The sequence below is a fragment of the Lissotriton vulgaris genome, chromosome 2_1 (genome assembly GCF_964263255.1).
Source record: "Lissotriton vulgaris chromosome 2_1, aLisVul1.2, whole genome shotgun sequence".
Taxonomy (NCBI): Eukaryota; Metazoa; Chordata; class Amphibia; order Caudata; family Salamandridae; genus Lissotriton; species Lissotriton vulgaris.
In genome coordinates, this window is record NC_141687.1 from 1,525,027,414 (window position 1) to 1,525,050,597 (window position 23,184).

At 42.9% G+C, this 23,184-nt stretch overlaps 1 protein-coding gene across 1 annotated transcript in view; it reads left to right on the forward strand.

Annotated features, from left to right (window-relative positions):
- Positions 1 to 23,184, forward strand: part of TMPRSS5 (transmembrane serine protease 5) — a 188,740-nt gene that overhangs the window by 46,346 nt on the left and 119,210 nt on the right. Inside the window, exons 5-6 of the mRNA XM_086958871.1 lie at positions 5,332 to 5,467; positions 11,442 to 11,555. Of these exons, the coding sequence (XP_086814997.1) occupies positions 5,332 to 5,467; positions 11,442 to 11,555 (250 nt within the window). The remainder of the gene's footprint in view (positions 1 to 5,331; positions 5,468 to 11,441; positions 11,556 to 23,184) is intronic.

Sequence of the window (23,184 nt, forward strand, 5' to 3'; positions counted from 1 at the left end):
GCGATAATTTTATCGCCTCTTAGCGGCCAATAAAGGCAGCTAAAGCGGTGAAAATTGCCTATCGCCCCCCTTGATAATATGCCCCGAAGTTTTTGCAGTATATCTGCTAGAATTTGGGTGAGGTACAAAAGAATTGGGTTAAGAACTGTCCCAGCAGATGCATTATTGGTCTTATTCTTAAACACTTAGCCTTTTTAGAAATATTAGGTACACACGAGTTAACTATATTTTTGAAATATATTTATGCACCTAGCACTAGCACTACCATAAGCTAAAAGTAAAAATAAGGCAGAGCAGGGTTTACCGGCAGGCAGAACCTGGGATTCTCCAGTTAAATGGGGGTTGGGTTCTCCAAGGGAGGAGAGGCAGGGTTAGGGGGGGTGGTGGGGTTAGCACAGTGAGGGAGCAGAGGGGTAAAAAAGGAAAAAAAGCAATTCTCATTCGTCTTTCAGTCTTATTATGTTCTATTTTCCACAGATCTTGGTCAGGTGTAAATTTCTTGCAGGATGGGGTAGAGTCAAATTGTGGTCTCCTTAATCCTCCGTGAGAACGCTCCAATGTTTATCATGGAACGTAAATGGCCTCCGAGTTAAGAACAGGAGAAGAAAAATCATACAATACCTGAAAGATTTACCTGCACATATCATTATCTTTCAGGAAACCCACCTTATCAAAATAGAAATTACTGAAATATGACGGAAGCTTAGGTGGGTGGAACACTGTCTCTGTTCTGGTCAATCGGCTAATGTTAGGGGAGTTGCTATACTAATTAAAAGGCAAGCTAATGTCAGCCTTCTGGATGTGAAGACGGATTCAAGCGGCAGATGGGTTATAGCAAAGATCTGGAAAGTATGTCTATTACTGTAGTCGGTTACAATGGTCCCAATCAGGATGATCCTTCAACCTTAAAAAAAAATTCCTAGATCTGTTGGGGCTTCCGGATAGGACAATTTTTGCAGGGGATTTCAATATAGTTTTGAATCCTTTACTGGATAAATCCCCAAACAGCAGAGCTTCCATCCCGTCTAAATCTAGAGCCTTTTTAAAAACAATGATGAGGCAAAATGCGCTAATCGATATCTGGAGGGAGAGGTCGGGCACCCAATTGGGAGTGTCCTTCTATAACAAAAAATATGGACACAAATCCAGGATCGATTATATTTTAATCAGCAATGATTTAAGAAGCAACATCAAAGATATAGGCTATTTGACCCACCACCTTTTGGATCATGCGGCTGTTTGGATGGATTGGGATCTTGTAGGGAAAGTTCAGCAAAAGGTCTGGTCATTCGATCATAAAATCCTTTTAAATAAAGAGGAAATTAGCTATCTGTCCCAGGAGATAAAAAAATGTGCTGGACATTAACATTGGTTCAGCTGACGTTATTGTTGTCTTGGACACTTTAAAATCCTTTTTGAGGGGTTTAGTCACGAATAGGACCTCAGATAAAAACAGGAAATACAGGGAGGAAATTACATTTACGGTGTGTCTAATGAAGGAGGTCGAAAAAAGGATTAATAAAGAGACAGATCAGGAGCAAACTCAAATATTAATAGCTAATTTGGAATCTCTGAAAGCGCATCTGGATAGCACAGTTCAGGCTAGAATCTCCAATAGGTGGGAGGTGAGCAGACTTGCTCGTTTTGAGTACCGCAAGGGGGCTGGTAGACTACTAGCCTGGAAGGCTAAATCAGACAGGGTGCGCAACCTGATAAAAGAAATAGAGGTTGCAGATTCCAATACACTAACAAGTAATGAAGATGAGATAGGAGACATCTTCCATACATTTTTTAAAGAAATATATAATAAGGATAACAGCATAGATTAAACCCTTGCTAGAGATTGGTTAAACTCGGTCCATCTCCCAGTTCTGGAATCTACTGAACAGGAAAATCTAGAGGTGGAAATTCCACAACAGGAAGTAAGGAAGGCACTTTCTGCTTGCAAATCTGGAAAGGCGGCTGGGCCGGATGGCCTTCCGGCCGAAGTTTACAAATCCTTGGGTGAAGCGATAATTCCATTCATGACCATACTCTTTAATAAGATTCTAGTAGATGGGGTTAAACCACCCACTTTGTGGGGAAAAGCTAACATCACTTTGATCCTGAAACCAGGTAAATCCTCTACTTACTGTGGGTCGTCTAGACCCATCTCACTCCTTAACTCTGACTATAAGGTTTTCACTAGGATTTTGGCCGATAGGTTAGGAGCAGCTGTAGGAGATCTGCTGCATACTGACCAGAAGGGGTTTTTAAAAGGCAGAAATCTTTTTGATCTCACGCACGATCTTTTCTTCCAATTTCACTCTTCCACTGGCTGCCATGACGCTTGACGCAACAAAAGCCTTCGACAGGGTAAATTGGAACTATCTTGCTGCCGTACTTGAGAAATTGAATTTTGGTGCAAAGTTCTGCCGAACTAGTAAACTCATATATTGTGACCCATCGGCAAGGCTGGTAGTGAATGGCAAACTGACCAAGCCTTTCAGCACTAAGAGAGGAACTAGACAGGGCTGCCCTCTCTCTCCCCTACTCTTTGACTTGTACATAGAGCAATTTGCTCAGAGTCTTAGGGAAGAGTCAGCCATATCACCATTCAAGAGCGGCACATGGGAGAGGAAGGTAGCCCTGTATGCTGACGGCATTTTAATTCTTTCGTCAGATCTCGAGACATCATTTCCTGAAGTCATCAGGTTCGCTGAGGAGTTTGGCAGACTTTCTGGCTACGAAGTTAATGCAGAAAAAACATAAATCATGACCTGGAACTTGCCAAAGGGTCAATATCATACTAAGGACAAGATGAGGCACCTGGTAGTTAAAATTCTCCCTAACATTGAGGAGATAGCCAAGGTGAATCTTTTGAACATCCTTAAAGAGAGCCAAAAACGAATGAGAGGGTTCATCTTCCCTTGACTATTTTAGGTAGAGTAAACCTGATTAAAATGGCAATTTTACCAAGAGTTACTTTTCTCTTTAACACTATGCCATTAAATTTTGATAAACAATTGATTGACAGATTCCAGCAGGCAATTAATTCATTTGTGTGGGCCTACAAAGCAACGAGGATCTCCTGGAAAAAACTAAGATGGAGAAGGGAAAAGGGTGGTCTTGCACTCCCGGATGTTCAGTACTATGCGTGGGCTTTTCAATTAACCCACTCAAGAATGCTTTTGAAATCCCCAGATGTATCAGATAGAGGGAAGATGTTTAAAGCAATGCTGGATCAGCGGGGCTTCCTCATGAAGGTTTTTTCTTTAGATATGGAGACAATTTTTTTTTCAAGATAGTTAGGCTGAAGGTTCTATGGGGCGCAGCCCAAATATGGGCCAGAATTAAAACGTCAAAGGGTCTGGAGTCATTTTCAAGATTAGCTCCATTGTGGGATAGCCCGGGGTCTCCAAGTTGTCTTAAGGACATGCTGGCCACACCACTAAAAACAGCAGGTTTATTAACATGGGGAGACTTAACTGAAGATGGCTCTCTCCTTTCTTGGGCAACACTTGATGAGAAATTGGAAGGGGAAGGGGGCATGTATAGATTCAAATATATACAGTTAAAAAGTTGGTCCCAAAATCATAAAAAACTAATTGGGTGGGGGAATGATCTTGAAGAACACCTTGTTAAAAAACCAGCAGGCAATAAGGAGGTAGTTTTTTTCTATTGGGCAATTGAGGAGGCCATAGACGAGGATTTCAGACTAGTGGGTGAGCTACGGGAAGAACTGATTCCGGAGGGGAATTGGGCTGAGTTTTGGCAGGCCTCTTATAGTACTTTGTTCTCAGTTGTGAAGCAAGCTTGGCTAAGAAGAAACCATTATTTCACCACACATAGGGCCTACCTGTCCCCAGCTAGACTCTCTAAGATGTCCAATGGTCCACTTGCTAGATGTAAAAAATGTAGCATGGAAAGGGCCCCCGACACACATATGTTCTGGACTTGCCCGCTATTTCTGAGTTCTGGCAAAAAGTTGGTACCACTATAAAGTCTATTCTAGGATACCCAGTACATATTACCCTCAGTTTAATAATTTTTGGTATTCAAACTGAAATTACTGGACACAGTAGAGGTTTTCTTTTTTTTGCTATGCTGTTGGCCAGACGAGAAATATGTAAGAAATGGGCTGAGGCCTTGCCTCCTACACATTCAGAATGGGTCTCATCTGTGTACAAAACATCTAAAATTGATCTGGCCAGATTAAAAAATAGCAAGAGAGCCATTTGGGACTGCCTGTTAAATTGGTCTCCAGCCTAGGGATGTACGGCATTACCACGCACACTTTTACAACGCGTTCCATTACAACGCGGTTGTAACAACGGAAGTCGTTACAACGACTTGCTTTGGGGGGGCGCAAATTAAAAAAAAATAATTTACTATTCCAACACCAGTCCTAGTGGATAGTAGGGAAGGTGTTGGGATAGTAAATTAAATGATTTACTATCCTTGAGCGCCCCCCAGCGCAATTCGTTGTAACAACTTTCGTTGTTATGACCGCGTCAAAATGGAACGGCGTTGTAGCGGTTGCGTTGTAAACGTCGCATACCCCAGCCTAGAGAGATATAACTAACCTGTCTTTGTATCATGTAAGGAAAACCTCCTTTTGTCCTATGATTAGGCCTCATGGTAAGCTCTCAGACTGTGATGGATCCCGTTGGTATCACTGGGTTATCAGGTAATAGTGATCCAAGGTGGGTTCTATTTCAAGCTGCAGTCTTCGGTTTCTTGAAATTTGCGGAGAGCATGATCACCTTCTCATTAACAATGAGAGGTCAGCAAAAGGTAGGAAGAAGGTGAACCACTGGTAGGTGGGGGATATAGGAATGGGGCAGCACCCCATAAAACCTACCTCTCCAAAGCAAGTAATAGTGGCGACCTGCGGATCACCAGTTTGTTGGGGTAAGAGGCGAATGAGGATAAAACAAAAAAAAGGCATCTACAAACTGCCCATGGAACCATTCTATGTGAAGATAGGTGCTTTTTCTGTTCTATTTGTTGCAATTAATGTTTTTGTAAAGATCCTCAAATCCATCCCAATAATCGTGCTTCATAAATTTATTCTGTTTTTACCACAATGGTCAAGAAGTGCTATGAAAATGTGCCAGTATTTTCTTTCTCGAACAATTGTTTGAAGGATCATCAAATAGAGATGATCTGTATATTTAAAGAAGGTAGGTGCAGGGTGCATTTTATGACTATGCCTCCATATTCACTTAAAAAAAATGTTGATCTATTTTAATTCATAGGACCACATTTTGCTTTTCTAAGTGTTGCAGTTGCATTTATCAGATGGAAAGGGTCATTTCACTGGAATCGTTCTAAATAAAATGGGTTTAGTATCTTTCAGAATCAACACAGAAAACTTCTTGTTGGAAGTGAATGTCGAAGACAAAACTGAATGGCTACCCGCCTGCCATGAGAGGTGGAACTCCTCCTTGGGCACTGTGATCTGCAGGCAACTTGGGAATGTCAGGTAGCGAATTCTGTAATCTCCTCCAATACTCTGTGCCTGATTCATAAACTGTACTTTTTATTATGTTTTGCAGTACTACAGTAGTACTTACTAGAAAGTGCTATTCACAAACTGCATTTTTGTTGTAAAGTACACTTTTGAGTAAGTTTACAACATTTCAGCATTCACAAACTGCACTTTTGTAGTAACTTACACTGTTGTTGTAACTTACACTTTTGTAGTAAGTCCCTACTTCCATTATTTTCAATGTGAGGTTGTTTCAGTACCAGTGGTTGACCATGTTTAGTGCAGGACTTACTACACTACAAAAGTTAAAGGGCCTGATTTACAAAGGAAAACTGAGATGAAAGTCTAACTTTACGACTTTTGGGATTCACAAAAGAAATGTACTTTTTTCTAAATGCTATTTGTGAATATCAAAACTTACTTTCAGTATTCACAAAGGACATTTATGAGTAGTAAAGGCCTTAAGTGAATACCGAAAATCGTAAAGTTAGACCTTAGTCTCATTTTACCTTTGTGAATCGGGGCCTAAGTTACTACAAAAGGGCAGTTTGTGAATACCTAAAAGTAGAAAACTTACTCAAGAGTGTAAAGTCACTCGAAAGTGTATGTTACCTTTGTAAGTCAAGTCCACTGTGTTTGAATAAAATAATTGATTTCTTTTTCCATGTTTATGGCTTGATTATGAACAATAAACCACTTAAAGAATAATGTGTGCAGAATTTGACTAGTGTATACAACATTTATAGCAGCCAGAGATATTTCTTTATAATTGCATGTAAAAGATGTTTATAGGAGTGCTCAGTAAATGTCCGCATTAATAGCTAATATAATGTTTTCTCTGCCAAAAAGCTGCGTCTGGGGTAGTAGATTGGGGACTGCAAAATACTTATGCCAGTGCCACACAGAGAATGCCAACTCCATGCTCTTCAAATGTAGATTACTGCTGAGCAAATGATGAGCACAGAGTAGTGCAGCCTCTGTTATTTACACTGGAATCCAAAAATCAGTATACTGCAACATTTGATGTCACATAATACGTAAATGGTTTATGCTATGATATCTACATACAAAATGCTGTGGCCATCATTTAGTGGGTGGGAATCACACTCTCAATCAGTGATCCCTGCACTTAATGCAGTTACTAATACCATATATAGAACATTTCTCAATTACAACACAAAACAATAAATAAGAGATCTGACAAAACAGTTTCCTTTGTTGATGATGAAGAAATCTACATAATCATCAGTGTACTTATTAAATTCAAACTGCAAATGACGCAGTGCTCGAGTGGATGTGACAATACAAAAAATATAAACACAAGACACCGTCCAACCCCGGCCCATCCGTTAATTTACAAAAGAAGATATGTTGGCAGTTGTTGCACATTCATAATGATCATGATCAAATTGTGAGCCGGGAATAAGATGTCGACGTTTCGTCCCTGGCTGATTTGAAGGGTCTCCTCAGGGCTAAGTCGTTTGGCTTAAGAACTGCAAGAAACTGAGAAAGAAACCCAGAGGCCACATTTCAGTTACTCGCTCTATCTCTCCAAGCAAGACGTGAATAGTATGCCTCTATGTCAAAACCGCTCACCAATAAGTATGACGACTGGATTGTACTATGAGCAGGCACACTTCCACTCACACTCTGTGTATCCTGGAAATATTTTGAGGATAGGACACTGAATGTTGTATGTATTGTTCTTGTTAATTGAAGGAATGCCACCAAGCAAAACATTTGTACATTGTGTGGTAAGTGGGTTTAAGTTTAAGAAACAGAAGATAGCTACAGTGCTTTCTACTGTGATTCATACATAACCCTCACAAGAGCATTACAGACTAATTCTGACGTTGAAGTTCTTTTTTTTCAAACCATTATAGTGCTGTTTCTTTTCAGCAAATTAGCAAAGGAATCTGCTAAGCATTAATTCAAGGTCCATTGAGAGGGGCAAGGAGGCAATCATGATAGTAGCCAATAGGCCAAGGCAGTTAATAGAAAAAACATGTTAAAAAATAGTTGACATTTTAACGATGTGGGAACAATTGTAAATATCTTAATCATAATATCTACTTACCTTACAAAATCAAAATCCAAGGCATTTCTATATTTAGATTGCAACCTTTCTGACCATGCTGAGTAATTATTTCATGCAAAGAGAACAATTGAAAAAAGAAAAATTGATGGACAGAATGCAGATCAATGTCATACATTATCCCCAGAAATGAGATCTGGGCCTAAATCTATTGTTTTGTTGCTCAACATGCCATTCTAGTTTGAACCCAGCCATATGCAAATCAGGCTTGGCCCTGCAATTATTTCATGGCCAATTGGTCAAGGTCCTGGTGAAAAACTCTGTGTTGTTAATATATATTATTCTTTATAATATTATTGCAATGTTAAGAGACAATATCATTCATATTCCTCATGAAGCATTCACTGGTCCCAAAAACTGCTAGACAAGCTATTGTTATTTTTGTCATATTTGTGGTTGTTATTTGGCATTCACAAAACTCCAAATAGCACCTTTTACAAGTAGAATGGAATGGAATTCATGTGTGGAATTCTTCTCAATATCATTATCAGTGTTGCAGTTTTTCAAGACAGCAGACCCAGTTTTACTGGTGAGAACACTCTACCAGTAAATTCACTTGGAATAAGGTGGCATTGCAGCCCAGAGCCTATTTGCCTGACCCTCAATCAAAGCAAGTGGGGCATGGAATGTACACCAAGGCAGATGACGGACACCCTCCCCTCCCCTCCCCATTCCCTCTGTCCTTTCTCCTGCCCTCCACAAAAGCCCCTGAACTCATTTACCACCTGCTCAGTCCAGGTGATAAATGTTCATGTTAGACTCCTTTTAATATGACTTATAGCCCACCGTAGCGGGCTATATCGGCTATTAAAGGCCCGCTCCTGCGTTAAAGGCGCGAGCCAAAGGCAAGGAACTTTAACAGGGACCAGGACTTTAAAAGCTGGTATAGCCCTGCTACGAAGGGCTATAAGGCTATTAGAACATTCTGCCACTAGAGGGCAGAATGTTCTAACAAATAAAACAAAAGCCTTTCGAAGCTTGAGGGTATTTAAATCCCCTCAAGCACTGAGAGGCCTTTGTAAAACATTGGAATAGTGCTCTGCTGGCCTTTACCAGCCCGTAGAAGCATGGAGCACTCCATTGTCTACAATGGAGCTCCCAACATTCCAATGTTCTATTAGGGAATACAGTGCAGAAATATGCCTGGTAATTTTAGGTGTGCACAGTTATTCCCCATTCCAAGGAGTTGCATTCATAATTATATGGTATTGGTGGGGTGTTACAGAATAGTACAAGTGTTTTCTGGTGCAGATTTCCCACTCAGCAGCAACTTTGCAACTCATAATCGGGACCTTAGTCTTCTGGGTGGCACAATTCCTTTATTCAGACCAGTTGTTGTGGATTGCATATCTCCTTTGTTTTTGTACAATAAGATTCAGTAAGCAGTGTGCAAAACTAAAAGTAACTTATGCATTTTGTAAACTGTATTCATGAATATTCATGATGGTATAAGCTTCTCCTAATTCACTTACGTATGAGTTCACCTAACACATAATGTACAGAGCACATATATTTTTTCATTTTAACAAGTTTTATTTAGTTTTAAAAAGAGCAACAAATCATATGACATTCAAAGTTATATGTGAAATACAATTATAGAATAACACTATGGGCCTCCTTTATGAGGCCCTCCGGGAACATTTGTGCCGCCGGAACGTCACTTTTATGATGTTCCGGTAGCGCAATGTGCTACTGGCATATTTTAAAGGCCACTTAAAGCCATGTTACGTGGATTTTCATGGCCTTATAAATATGTGCCCTCTTCATGCAGAAAACTGTGTGAAAGGGGCATTCCATGGGTGTTTCTGGGCGCGTTCCCAGCAACATCCATGGCTTTTTGACACTGCCCCAGATTTACAAGAAATGGTAATTCTGAGGCAGTGGCAAAAATGTATGCCTCTCCATAATATCATTATTTCTCTACGTTTTTCCTCTTTCAATGTGTGATGCAATCAACAGCACACATAGAAAAAGGAAAAAGCCTCTTGTGATTGTTTTTGTGCAGGATGGTTTCCCTAGATACAGTGCATTCCTATCCTTTTCTTTTGCTATAAGGCAGCGCAGCCGCAAGGCCTGCTGCCCTGACCTACTTTAATAAACCCATAAATGAGGCCCTAAATGTCCCACAGATAAATAACAGTTACCGAAACAAAATATGTTAAGGAATTATAAAAATATAAAGTATATTAGATTAGAAAATGAATTATAACAGAACCCAAAAAAATGTATTTCCTTTTCAAAATACTATAGGTTGATAACAAAAATGCAGAAGAAAATCAAGAAATAAGAAAGACAAAAAAGTTTAAAAGGGGAGAAAAGAAGGAATGTGATTTGTTAAGAACTTTTCATAGTATTATGAATGCTAGAAATAACTATACGCCGATACTAAAATAAAAGTGTAATTATTTATGATATGAACACTTGAAGGATAATAAACAACAGTATTGCCAAATATATTTTCACTACTTAAATATTGTTGAGATTTATTTATTTTTTATGTTGGAAAAGGTAACCAAAACAGATCGATCTTAATTTCAGATTTACTGAAAACAGCAGTATTTCTCTCTTGGTCATCAGAAATGTTATCCAACTAAAAAATATATGATAACTTAGAAAAATCTTTCCAACAACAGATTATTTGTTCAAAGTCTATTATAAAAAAAATTCAAAAACATGACACATATTAACAGGACTACATTTGTTTCCATTTAATCCAATTTCCTTAAGTGTTCCATTCCTTTCTACACACTTCTTTAAAATGCTGCTTGGGTTGGTACATTTATGCCGCACACTGTTGAGTCCCTATGCCTGCAAGTTACCGAGAGACATTAGTTTATAGAGTGCATTTCCAAACTGCATTGATTGTGTTTGCTCTCTGCTAAATTAGCTGACTTTCTCAACATTTTTATTCCCTTGGAAAATCCTTGGTGAATCACTCTGAAATGCCCTGTTTGTTGTCAGAGTTACAACCAACATGTGTGGGTAATGAAAATATACCCCAAATAACGCAGAGTTTTGTAAAGTCGTGAACACTACGCCCACATACTTCATAAATAAGTGAGGCAGAAACTCGTTAGTAGTGTACTAGAACTGTCCCGGGGCATGTGCCCGGCACCTTTTATTAGCAGGGTCACCAGACTGGTGACCTCTGTGATAGGTGGGTGTACAGTGTGAGATAACACCAGGCGGAAACCCTAGAATGCGTCCAGCAGGACACTACATCTTTGAGGCATGTTTAGGATACCATACTTACCTTTCTGTGAAAATCTCCCTCCATTTCCATGGTGGTCTATCCACAGAGACTTTAGAGCACAGTCAGTCACTCTGAGTCGGGTGATGGGTCTGCCACCATTTCCAACTAAATTACTCTCACACCTTGGGGGATTGGATGATGGAGTCAGAGAAATTACGGGCTGCAAGATATCTGCTGGTTGCAGAACTTAAAATTAGCTATTATGTCGTCCGCAATGTATTATGGTATATCTAGAGATTTTTGGGTGATTTACCATTGTCACCCTCTAAATCAGTTTCCGAAACCTCTATCATTTTAGCGACAATAAATATATTTTTGGGGACCAATTTTTGCCACATTAATAGACACATTGCAGGGAGTGCAAGACCCTATTAATAATTGTATTTCTTGTAACTCTGCTAATATTCAATCTGCTTGATGTGCAGCTTTTCTTTAATCATTTAAATGGTAAAACAGTGGTGCACAATATAGTGCCTTCTGGTGGTGAAAAATTATATAAAACAATAAAACTTATGATGCTTTATCCAGTGCCACATCATTTTAAATACATTAAATTTATCAAATGAGTTCCTCTTTTAAATTGGCTAATAACCATTTGTCTTGTTCTTTCTGCTCTGAAGGGTCACAGACCACAAAGGAGTGAACGTGACTGACATAAAGCTAAATGATAGCCAGGAGTTTGTCCAGATTGTGCCCAATCAGAATACTGGCCTTGAACACATGTGGCAGATCAGGTAAGTGACACTGATCCTAATATTGTTGTGTGTGGACTCTAGGGGTATGCAAAATTATTCCACTTGTGAGTGAACTTCTAAAGGTTGTTTCCTTCGAAAAATGTCCCCTTTGGTAAAATGTTTCTGCAAAAACGTAAACTGGAGTGTTTTGATAGAACATTGCAGGTTTTTCTTGCATAATACCTAATATTGTTGAACTGTAACTATCACTTATTTAAAACCAAAGAAGGGGATGACAAGCAAGGACAGAGTAGACAGAAAAAAAATACCCCCACTTAGGTCTGCATCCAGAATGGTTATCCTTTCATATTTTCTACCTTTTCACTCCCTTCTTCTAGCGCCCGTCCTCTAATCCCCTATTGTCATCTCTCCTCCCCCTTCCCATGTGTCCTTTCTCCTTTTGTGTCCCTCTTCCCTTTTCCATGTACACCCTACCCTCCTCTTATTGTTTTACTATCACTTTCTTTTAACCTCTCTCCTACATGTCCCTTACTATTTACTACTACCCCTTCTTCTCTCATCTCCCCCTACTTGGCATGCCCAATATTTCACTTTCAGACACACATTTGCCTGTCCCCTCTTCTCTCATTCATCTGTCTATTCTGTTTTTTTCTTCCATTTTTTCACCTGTAACGCATCTTCCCATTTCTCTCTTTCTCTCCATCACCCCCTCCCCCATTTGACCCTGTTCCTCCCTATCACCCTTCTGTTTTCCTTTATCTCTCCCTCCCTCTCTCTCATTCTGTGTAGCTGCAATATCAATAAATGTGTTTTGCCCAATGAGGTACCCCTAATATGCGTCATATGATTGCACATTTGGACTAAAAGGTAATGCAGTTGATTAAATAAAAGCAAGTTAGACAAAAAAATAGCATGTTTGGTATTTTTCCTCCATAAGAGGGAAACATAATATAAATAATAAGTATGGATATTTAGTCTTGACAGGTACAAATGAAGTTCCAGCACTTTCTACGGTGCACTACATGCATTTCTGGTGTTCTCAAAAAAGTGAGTGACATAGTTTCTGCAGTCCTAATGTTATACTTGAACCTTATTAACACATACAAATGATATGGCTTGTTTATATAGGTCAAGTATGGCTGGATTTCTCTTCCCATACTCAGCATTAAAAAAGCTCCTGACTGAAGGTTTGGCCAGTTCCCCTTCCTCTCTGATTAACATTACACTGTTAAGAAACTGGGTTTTTATTGCTTTAATAGCCACTTACTTAGAGCCCTAGGATTTGTAAACAGATCAGGACTGCCCAAGATATCCATTTGGGTTTTAATGCATCATAGCCATTGAATATCAAGGCCTCTGTCTAGGGACAAGCAGTCTTTAATTATCAATTGATTTAAGTTGGGTGACTGCTGCGCCCAGACGATTCAGAAAAGGGGGTGGTGATGAACAGAGTGTCTGAATTAAGCAGACCACTCTTACCCAGTCCAAAGATCAGGGCTTGATCCATCACTGTTATTTAGCTCACTGCACCATCCCAGCTCAGAACCTGGCTATATGCAAATTAGTCTGTCCCTGGCCCAGTGCATCATGGGAACAGGTCACACCAGACTACCAAGCCAATTCTTCACTGGAAAGGAGACAAGCTTCCGGGGACCGGTTTCTGGCATTTCAGCCGTCGTCTGCCCGGCTTGCTTGAATCCTGATGGTGCAGTGAGCAAGGGACTCATGTCTGAGTATTCCCTGCCACACCTATAGTGGCCAAAAACGATTCAGAAAAGGGGGTGGTGATGAACAGAGTGTCTGAATTAAGCAGACCACTCTTATCCAGTCCAAAGATCAGGGCTTGATCCTTCACCGTTATTTAGCTCACTGCACCATCCCAGCTCAGAACCTGGCTATATGCAAATTAGTCCGTCCCTGGCCCAGTGCATCATAAGGAGACAAGCTTCCGGGGACCGGTTTCTGGCATTTCAGCCGTCGTCGGCCCGGCTTGCTTGAATCCTGATGGTGCAGTTGTTGTAAATTAGCATAAATGGGTTAGCGTTAGCAGAAGCCATTTTGCATTTAGAAGTTATCTTATCCGCTTTTGAGAAGCCATTTTAGTTTCTGGAGGCCATCTTGGCTACCATGTGCTGCCATGTGCTCACTATCTGTATTGTCCTACCTTCCTTTTAGCTGTGCCTGAAGTCTGCCTAGTAACAAGATATATTTAGCCTCCTCCACTTCCACGCATGCTCAGAAATGCCTGGTAGAGTCTGCATCTGTTACTGATTAAGTTTTACATAGGAATGTGTTCACTACGTTCTGAAACTGTTAGCTCCTCCCACTTGGTTCCACATGTCCTTATTAGGTACTCCTTGTGTGCTCACAGGAATACAAGACTGCCCCCTTTTATGTATGCTTACTGTGTAAGTCTGAAATGTATATAAGGCATCAGCCTTCTGACTTCCTCAGACTGTCTCATTCATTTGCCATGGCCTTTGGACGGCGCAGCCTCACTTCATGTAATAAACTGTCCTTTGATATTTCAGAGTTCTGTGCCAGCCTCTTATTGCTTTTAAAGGACTCCAAGGGTTTTGAATTCCACACAGTGAGCAAGGGATTCATGTCTGAGTATACCCTGCCACACCTATAGTGGCCAAAAACGATTCAGAAAAGGGGGTGGTGATGAACAGAGTGTCTGAATTAAGCAGACCACTCTTACCCAGTCCAAAGATCAGGGCTTGATCCATCACCGTTATTTAGCTCACTGCACCATCCCAGCTCAGAACTTGGCTATATGCAAATTAGTCTGTCCCTGGCCCAGTGCATCATGGGAACAGGGCAGACCAGACTACCAAGCCAATTCTTCACTGGAAAGGAGACAAGCTTCCGGGGACCGGTTTCTGGCATTTCAGCCGTCGCCGGCCCGGCGTGCTTGAATCCTGATGGTGCAGTGAGCAAGGGACTCATGTCTGAGTATACCCTGCCACACCTATAGTGGCCAAAAACGATTCAGAAAAGAGGGTGGTGATGAACAGAGTGTCTGAATTAAGCAGACCACTCTTACCCAGTCCAAAGATCAGGGCTTGATCCATCACCGTTATTTAGCTCACTGCACCATCCCAGCTTAGAACCTGGCTATATGCAAATTAGTCTGTCCCTGGCACAGTCCATCATGGGAACAGTGCAGACCAGACTACCAAGCCAATTCTTCACTGGAAAGGAGACAAGCTTCCGGTGACCGGTTTCTGGCATTTCAGCCGACGTTGGCCCGGCTTGCTTGAATCGTAATGGTGCAGTGAGCAAGGGACTCATATCTGAGTATACCCTGCCACACCTATAGTGGCCAAAAACGATTCAGAAAAGGGGGTGGTGATGAACAGAGTGTCTGAATTAAGCAAACCACTCTTACCCTGTCCATAGATCAGGGCTTGATCCATCACCGTTATTTAGCTCACTGCACCATCCCAGCTCAGAACCTGGCTATATGCAAATTAGTCTGTCCCTGGCCCAGTGCATCATGGGAACAGGGCAGACCAGACTACCAAGCCAATTCTTCACTGGAAAGGAGACAAGCTTCCGGGGACCAGTTTCTGGCATTTCAGCCGTCGTCGGCCCGGCTTGCTTGAATCCTGATGGTGCAGTGAGCAAGGGACTCATGTCTGAATATACCCTGCCACACCTATAGCGGCCAAAAACGATTCAGAAAAGGGGGTGGTGATGAACAGAATGTCTGAATTAAGCAGACCACTCTTACCCAGTCCAAAGATCAGGGCTTGATCCATCACCGTTATTTAGCTCACTGCACCATCCCAGCTCAGAACCTGGCTATATGCAAATTAGTCTGTCCCTGGCCCAGTGCATCATGGGAACAGGACTGACCAGACTACCAAGCCAATTCTTCACTGGAAAGGAGACAAGCTTCCGGGGACCGGTTTCTGGCATTTCAGCCGTAGTCGGCCCGGCTTGCTTGAATCCTGATGGTGCAGTGAGCAAGGGACTCATGTCTGAGTATATCCTGCCACACCTATAGTGGCCAAAAACAATTCAGAAAAGGGGGTGGTGATGAACAGAGTGTCTGAATTAAGCAGACCACTCTTACCCAGTCCAAAGATCAGGGCTTGATCCATCACCGTTATTTAGCTCACTGCACCATCCCAGCTCAGAACCTGGCTATATGCAAATTAGTCTGTCCCTGGCCCAGTGCATCATGGGAACAGGGCAGACCAGACTACCAAGCCAATTCTTCACTGGAAAGGAGACAAGCTTCCGGGGACCGGTTTCTGGCATTTCAGCCGTCGTTGGCCCGGCTTGCTTGAATCTTGATGGTGCAGTGAGCAAGGGACTCATGTCTGAATATACCCTGCCACACCTATTGTGGACAAAAACGATTCAGAAAAGGGGGTGGTGATGAACAGAGTGTCTGAATTAAGCAGACCACTCTTACCCAGTCCAAAGATCAGGGCTTGATCCATCACCGTTATTTAGCTCACTGCACCATCCCAGCTCAGAACCTGGCTATATGCAAATTAGTCTGTCCCTGGCCCAGTGCATCATGGGAACAGGGCAGACCAGACTACCAAGCCAATTCTTCACTGGAAAGGAGACAAGCTTTCGGGGATCGGTTTCTGGCATTTCAGCCGTCGTCGGCCCGGCTTGCTTGAATCCTGATGGTGCAGTGAGCAAGGGACTCATGTCTGAGTATACCCTGCCACACCTATAGTGGCCAAAAACGATTCAGAAAAGGGGGTGGTGATGAACAGAGTGTCTGAATTAAGCAGACCACTCTTTCCCAGTCCAAAGATCAGGGCTTGATCCATCACCGTTATTTAGCTCACTGCACCATCCCAGCTCAGAACCTGGTTATATGCAAATTAGTCTGTCCCTGGCCCAGTGCATCATGGGAACAGGACAGACCAGACTACCAAGCCAATTCTTCACTGGGTAGGAGACATGCTTCCGGGGACCGGTTTCTGGCATTTCAGCCGTCGTCGGCCCGGCTAGCTTGAATCCTGATGGTGCAGTGAGCAAGGGACTCATGTCTGAGTATACCCTGCCACACCTATTGTGGACAAAAACGATTCAGAAAAGGGGGTGGTAATGAACAGAGTGTCTGAATTAAGCAGACCACTCTTACCCAGTCCAAAGATCAGGGCTTGATCCATCACCGTTATTTAGCTCACTGCACCATCCCAGCTCAGAACCTGGCTATATGCAAATTAGTCTATCCCTGGCCCAGTGCATCATGGGAACAGGGCAGACCAGACTACCAAGCCAATTCTTCTCTGGAAAGGAGACAAGCTTCCGGGGACCGGTTTCTGGCATTTCAGCCGTCGTCGGCCCGGCTTGCTTGAATCCTGATGGTGCAGTGAGCAAGGGACTCATGTCTGAGTATACCCTGCCACACCTATAGTGGCCAAAAACGATTCAGAAAAGGGGGTGGTGATGAACAGAGTGTCTGAATTAAGCAGACCACTCTTACCCAGTCCAAAGATCAGGGCTTGATCCATCACCGTTATTTAGCTCACTGCACCATCCCAGCTCAGAACCTGGCTATATGCAAATTAGTCTATCCCTGGCCCAGTGCATCATGGGAACAGGGCAGACTACCAAGCCAATTCTTCACTGGAAAGGAGACAAGCTTCCGGGGACCGGTTTCTGGCATTTCAGCCGTCGTCGGCCCGGCTTGCTTGAATCCTGATGGTGCAGTGAGCAAGGGACTCATGTCTGAGTATACCCTGCCACACCTATGGTGGCCAAAAATGATTCAGAAAAGGGGGTGGTGATGAACAGAGTGTCTGAATTAAGCAGACCACTCTTACCCAGTCCAAAGATCAGGGCTTGATCCATCACCGTTATTTAGCTCACTGCACCATCCCAGCTCAGAACCTGGCTATATGCAAATGAGTCTGTCCCTGGCCCAGTGCATCATGGGAACAGGGCAGACCAGACTACCAAGCCAATTCTTCACTGGAAAAGAGACAAGCTTCCGGGGACCGGTTTCTGGCATTTCAGCCGTCGTCGGCCCGGCTTGCTTGAATCCTGATGGTGCAGTGAGCAAGGGACTCATGTCTGAGTATACCCTGCCACACCTATAGTGGCCAAAAACGATTCAGAAAAGGGGGTGGTGATGAACAGAGTGTCTGAATTAAGCAGATAACTCTTACCCAGTCCAAAGATCAGGGCTTGATCCATCACCGTTATTTAGCTCACTGCACCATCCCAGCTCAGAACCTGGCTATATGCAAATTAGTCTGTTCCTGGCCCAGTGCATCATGGGAACAGGGCAGACCAGACTACCAAGCCAATTCTTCACTGGAAAGGAGACAAGCTTCCGGGGACCGGTTTCTGGCATTTCAGCCGTCGTCGGCCCGGCTTGCTTGAATCCTGATGGTGCAGTGAGCAAGGGACTCATGTCTGAGTATACCCTGCCCCACCTATAGTGGCCAAAAACTATTCAGAAAAGGGGGTGGTGATGAACAGAGTGTCTGAATTAGGCAGACCACTCTTACCCAGTCCAAAGATCAGGGCTTGATCTATCACCGTTATTATCAACCAGCCTAATAGTGGTGCCACAGCGATTTGATCTAGAATGTAGCCAGCGCCCAGGTCCTCATGGACGTTAAAAGTAGCAGCAGATGCTGGAAGCGACAGCAGCTTTCGTAGAAAGATGTTTTCTGCTACTTGAATTTCACTGGCATCTATGTAGCCCCAAACCGCATTCCCATATAACGCCATTGGGACACACTTTGCATTATATATTTTCATAAGGGCTGGGAGTGGCTTTGGACCTATCCGTTTTGCAAACCCTAACAGTGCCCCAGTCGCCCTAGATAGGCTCTTCTTTTTTAGGGTACGCTGCATGGCCCATGACCTTCTATCGTCAAATAATATCCCTAAGTATGGGAAGGTTGGCACTTTAATGAGCTCTTGCCCTTTACAAAAAAATGTTGCCTTCTTTGCCCGTCTCCCACCTATTGTCATAGAATGTGACTTCTTGAAATTAGTTATTAGATTGAGAGAGTCCATAAAATCAAAACTATCTAAAAGAGATTGCAGCCCTCTTGCTGTTCAAGCCACTAAAACTGCATCGTCTGCATACAGTAAAGCTGGGATCTTTTTTAAGCCTACTGTTGGGATGTCTTAGCAAGATGATATCAGTGCCTCCCCCAAGTTATTTATATAAAGCGTAAACAGTAAAGATGCAAGGATACATCCTTGCCTTACTCCTCGCTTGACCGGCCATGCTTCAGTTAAACTCCAGTTTTCGTAATAACGGACCGCTGCAGTATTATTTTCATGAATATCAGCCAGGAAGGATATTAGTGCGGGTTCCAGCCTGATACCAGAAAGAGAAGCCCATAACTTTTGCCTATTTACAAGGTCGAAAGCAGTGGACAAATCCACGAAGGCTAAATGGATGTCCCCCTGCTTTACGACTGTGTACTTTCCTATAATCAAATGTAAGTTAAGGCATTAGTCTACTGTGCTTTTCCCCTGTCTAAAACCATACTGCAGGTCTGAAATAATGGAATTTTTGTCCAGCCAATCTGTAAGATGTGCTAGTATCACTTTTCCCATTATCTTGGCAGCAGAGTCCAAGAGTGAGATGGGCCTATAACAGTCCGGATCTTCTACTGAGCCCTTTTTATATATTGGAACTATGACCGCTTTGCCCCAAGACACTGGGAAACCAGCCTTAGTGGCAGCATTAAAAACTAAAGTTAAAATCTTTGCCCACATACCAGGATCAGCCCTATACAAATCCGTCTGGACCCCATCCGGGCCTGGTGCTTCCCCTTAGCTGTGGACAAAATAGCCTCCATAACTTCCTCCTCCAGGAAAGTAATTTTTGATACCCGGCAGAATTGCAATGAGTTGTAGATGACAAAATGTGTACTCTCGGAGTATAGGCCACTAAATTGATCAACCCACCTTTCTGGAGAGATGAGGCAGTCCTTAATTGTATTGTCTGCCTAATCAAAGACTGGGCTATTAACCACTTTCCAGAAATGGGTACTACTCTTTAGGATACTAACTTGACTTCGTCCCAAGCCATTTCCATAAGCTCGATTTTCCTTGATTTAATTGCAGCTTTATAAACCCTCCTATCCTCAGTAATCTTAGTAATATCTCTTACAGACTCTTTCAGCCCCTCCAAAAGAACGGTGTGAGCAGTAATACACGCTTGATCAAACCAATTTTTTAATTTCTTAGGCCTTGGTTTCACCCGCCGAGTCAAGTTGACCGTTATCTGTTTTGTGATGTGGTCAAACGCAGCTAAAATTTCCCTTGGTTCAGAGTCTGTATTAGTACATATACTCAAATCCTCAGGGTTGCTATTATACAAGTTACCAAGGAAATCGGCCGGAGTAATTACCTCCCATCTCAGCCTTCAGCCCTGGCAATTAGCAGCTATGTTAGAGTTTGAAATGAGGGTCAAAGGTATCTCACATTTAAGGGAATTAAGGGATTTTCCATCATAAGGGGATTATGGTCACTCAGCCCATTCAGAGTTACTCCAAAAGAACCAATACAGTCCATCAAAGGGCATGATAGTAAGATGTAATCGATAATGCTATCATGCCCATGGCCCATATAGATTGGGATCGGGCATGCAATATCAAAACAGGTAACGGGCAGCTAACAGACTCTCTAAATACGTCCCGCTTCTCGTGTGCTCAAAGTGGGTAACCCCATGCGGGGCTAATTCATACTCAGTGCTTTGTAAACAATGTAGGTGACAAACATGAATGTTAAAATCTCCAAGAATTAAAAAATGGTGAGGCTTGTCATTATTTAATTCAAAATCATCCAAGAATGAAGACAACACTTTTAAAAAATCTAATTCATCTATCCTAGTGAAATAATTGTAAAATTTACCACCAGTAGAGCCGGAAGGTTATTTCCCACCATCTTAACAGCTAAAATGTTCAGGGAATTTGTCACAGCCGGCTCAAGCCTACACAATAGTTTCAGGCTAAATAATAACAAGAGACCCCCCCTTGGTCTCCCCATTATTGATGGTTCAGCAAACTTACTAAAGGAGAGATAGCCATCCAGATGATAAGGGTCTCTAACCTCCCAAGTTTCCTGCAATGCAATAATGTGACATGTTGACAAAAAAGCCTCCCAGTTTGTGTTCCCTCTTTTTGACCGCAACCCAGCAATATTCCATGAAAGAATCTCTACTTTGTTCGTGTATGCAGGCTGCCCTGTGACACTCTTATCCAAAGTCATTATACTAATTGGATTTGGTTGGATAGACTGGCGTATAGACTCTATTTAATAGTCAGCCGTCATGGGCAATAGTCTCTCCTCTATCATCTGTCCGGTAACTGACTGAAGCATTGCGGGCTCAACCCTATCCTGCAGTCAGCCTTGTTCGTCTAAGCCAGACAAAGCTTTAAAACTGTTAGAGACCGGAATTAATGAATTAATCCCCCCTTGTGGTCTCACTTCGGGTTTATAAAAATAACCCAATGAGAGGGCAGCGATGCAAGTGGTATCGGGAGAATAATCTTGCGCTTCCAAGGTCGTTTGGACAAAATCACATCTGCTAAAGTTAACGATGACACAGTCACCCCTTATCTTATCATGGGATTTTCCGAGCCATGCCACTCTCCGCACCATCAATATGCTGTTTGAAAGAAAGGGTCTTAAACCTTTGTGCCTGGTAAGCCAGTCCACCGTTTTGTTTTTTAACTGGGACCATGTTTCAGTTTGATCTGATCTCAGTCGGGGGACGCCAGCCAAGACTACCACTAGGGGACTTGCAGCTGGTAGCAAATAAATCACATCTTGTGCTGGTTTCAACCCACTTATGTTGGCTTGACTATCCTGCCCGCAAGCTTCCCCTATTTTAGGCATATTTACCATCCCAGGGGGGTTGTTCAAAACTTGCGGATGATCTACCCCAATGGGATGTGGGTAGCATTGTTGGACTGATTCTTGCTGCAATTGGCCAGCGTGGTCTGGGTGCTAGGGATCATACTCCCACCTAGCACTGATGGGTTTGAGACAACTTTCCTAATATTCAAATGATTAGTGGCCATAGTAGTTCCCTGCTTGCCCAAAATTTCACCTGTCTCTAAGTTCCCTGTAAGAGTAGTAAGTATGTTTCCTCCCCTGACATTTGATTGGTCTGTACCATTTCTTTCTTCCATAATCTTCACCAAACTAGTAGCCCTTTCCTCAATAACCTCCAACTTAGACCAAAAAGGGGCAAGAGTAGATGATATCAATGACTCCATGCGAACCCAAAAAGCCTGAGAGCCCCCTGGGTCACATGTGTCACTTACATTAGGTGTTCCAACCTCATCATAATCTTCCCCGGGGTCCAGAATACTTGTTGTTTTACCCTTAGGTGCCTTACTTTTCCCTTTGGGCTTATTTTGTGACCGTGTTGCTAGACCACCCCTTGTACGTTTTGCCAGGGGCTCTCCCAACCCACCGCTTGCTCCGGTACATTCCCTGGCCGACCTTTTCGACCTGGTCGCTCGGGTAACACAAATTTCCCTTTTATTAGTATTAGGGTGAGTTTTAACATTAGTTGGTGTCTGGTCAGGATGACAGGCCACATTATGCAGGTTAGGGGTTACCATACTCCCATCTTGAACAGCCTCAGACATAGTACCAACCACATCAGTAGTACATTCATGGGGTAATGAGTTATGTCCGATCCTCACTTCTGTACTTGGGTTAAGAGCTATAATCCCCAAGTTTCCCTGAGAGTGATCTATGGTATTTACAGGTATTAGAGGTTGAGCCATTATCTCAGGAGATTTAGCAAGTTTAATATTGCCCATGGAGGATCTTTTTTGGGCAGCATAAACTCCTAGTGAGAGCCTTTTCTCTGTTACCGTTATTTCATTCTGGAGCATATTCCCAGCTCTAACCAGAAAGGCATCCATAGTGCCAACAAAACTTCCCCCAACCCCCATTGTTTTGCCCGCCCTATTTTGTTTAGAAGTCATAGCCCCTGACGTGTATTACACACCTTATGAAAAATCCAAATACCCAGATGTAATAGGAGGAATTTTACCCTACAATTAACAAAACAATGGCTAGCTGGCGACCAATTAAATGAACCTTATTTAAAACAATTACCATGTACCAATCAATTCTTAAAGGCGTAGCGATAGCCCACAATTTTGGTGCGCTTAGTTTGTCTATCACAATGTCAGGTAATTGCGCTAGCCCAGTGCGCCTTATTGAAGTGCAGGTAACATTAAACACTACGTAAGCAGCAGCAAGTTCCTCCTGCTGCAAACACAGTCCTGCAACTCCAAAAGGCTCCGACGCCAGGTAAGGCAAGCAATAGTCCAAAATGTCTCTGCATCACACCAAGACCAACTAACCCTTAAATAGAAAGCCTACTAACCACAATATCAGGGGGGAGGCCCGGCCCAGCCTCGTCTGGCCTCGGACGGCCTCAGACGTTCCCGCCCTTGTCCCAGGCTTCTCCCGGCGCCGCCCGCGCGCGTCCCGCGACGCGGGGCTGCAAGTACCTTTTAAACGCCTCCTAGCGCCTCCCTAGCGCAGTGGCGTCATGCGCGCTGCTAAGGTTGCTGGGAGTTGTGGTCCAGTGATTTGTGGCGGTGGCGGCTTCTGCGGGACCCCCGGTGCACGTTCCAGCAGTTCCAGCAGTTCGTTTGGGCTACCAGGTTTGCACAGCAAGGACAAG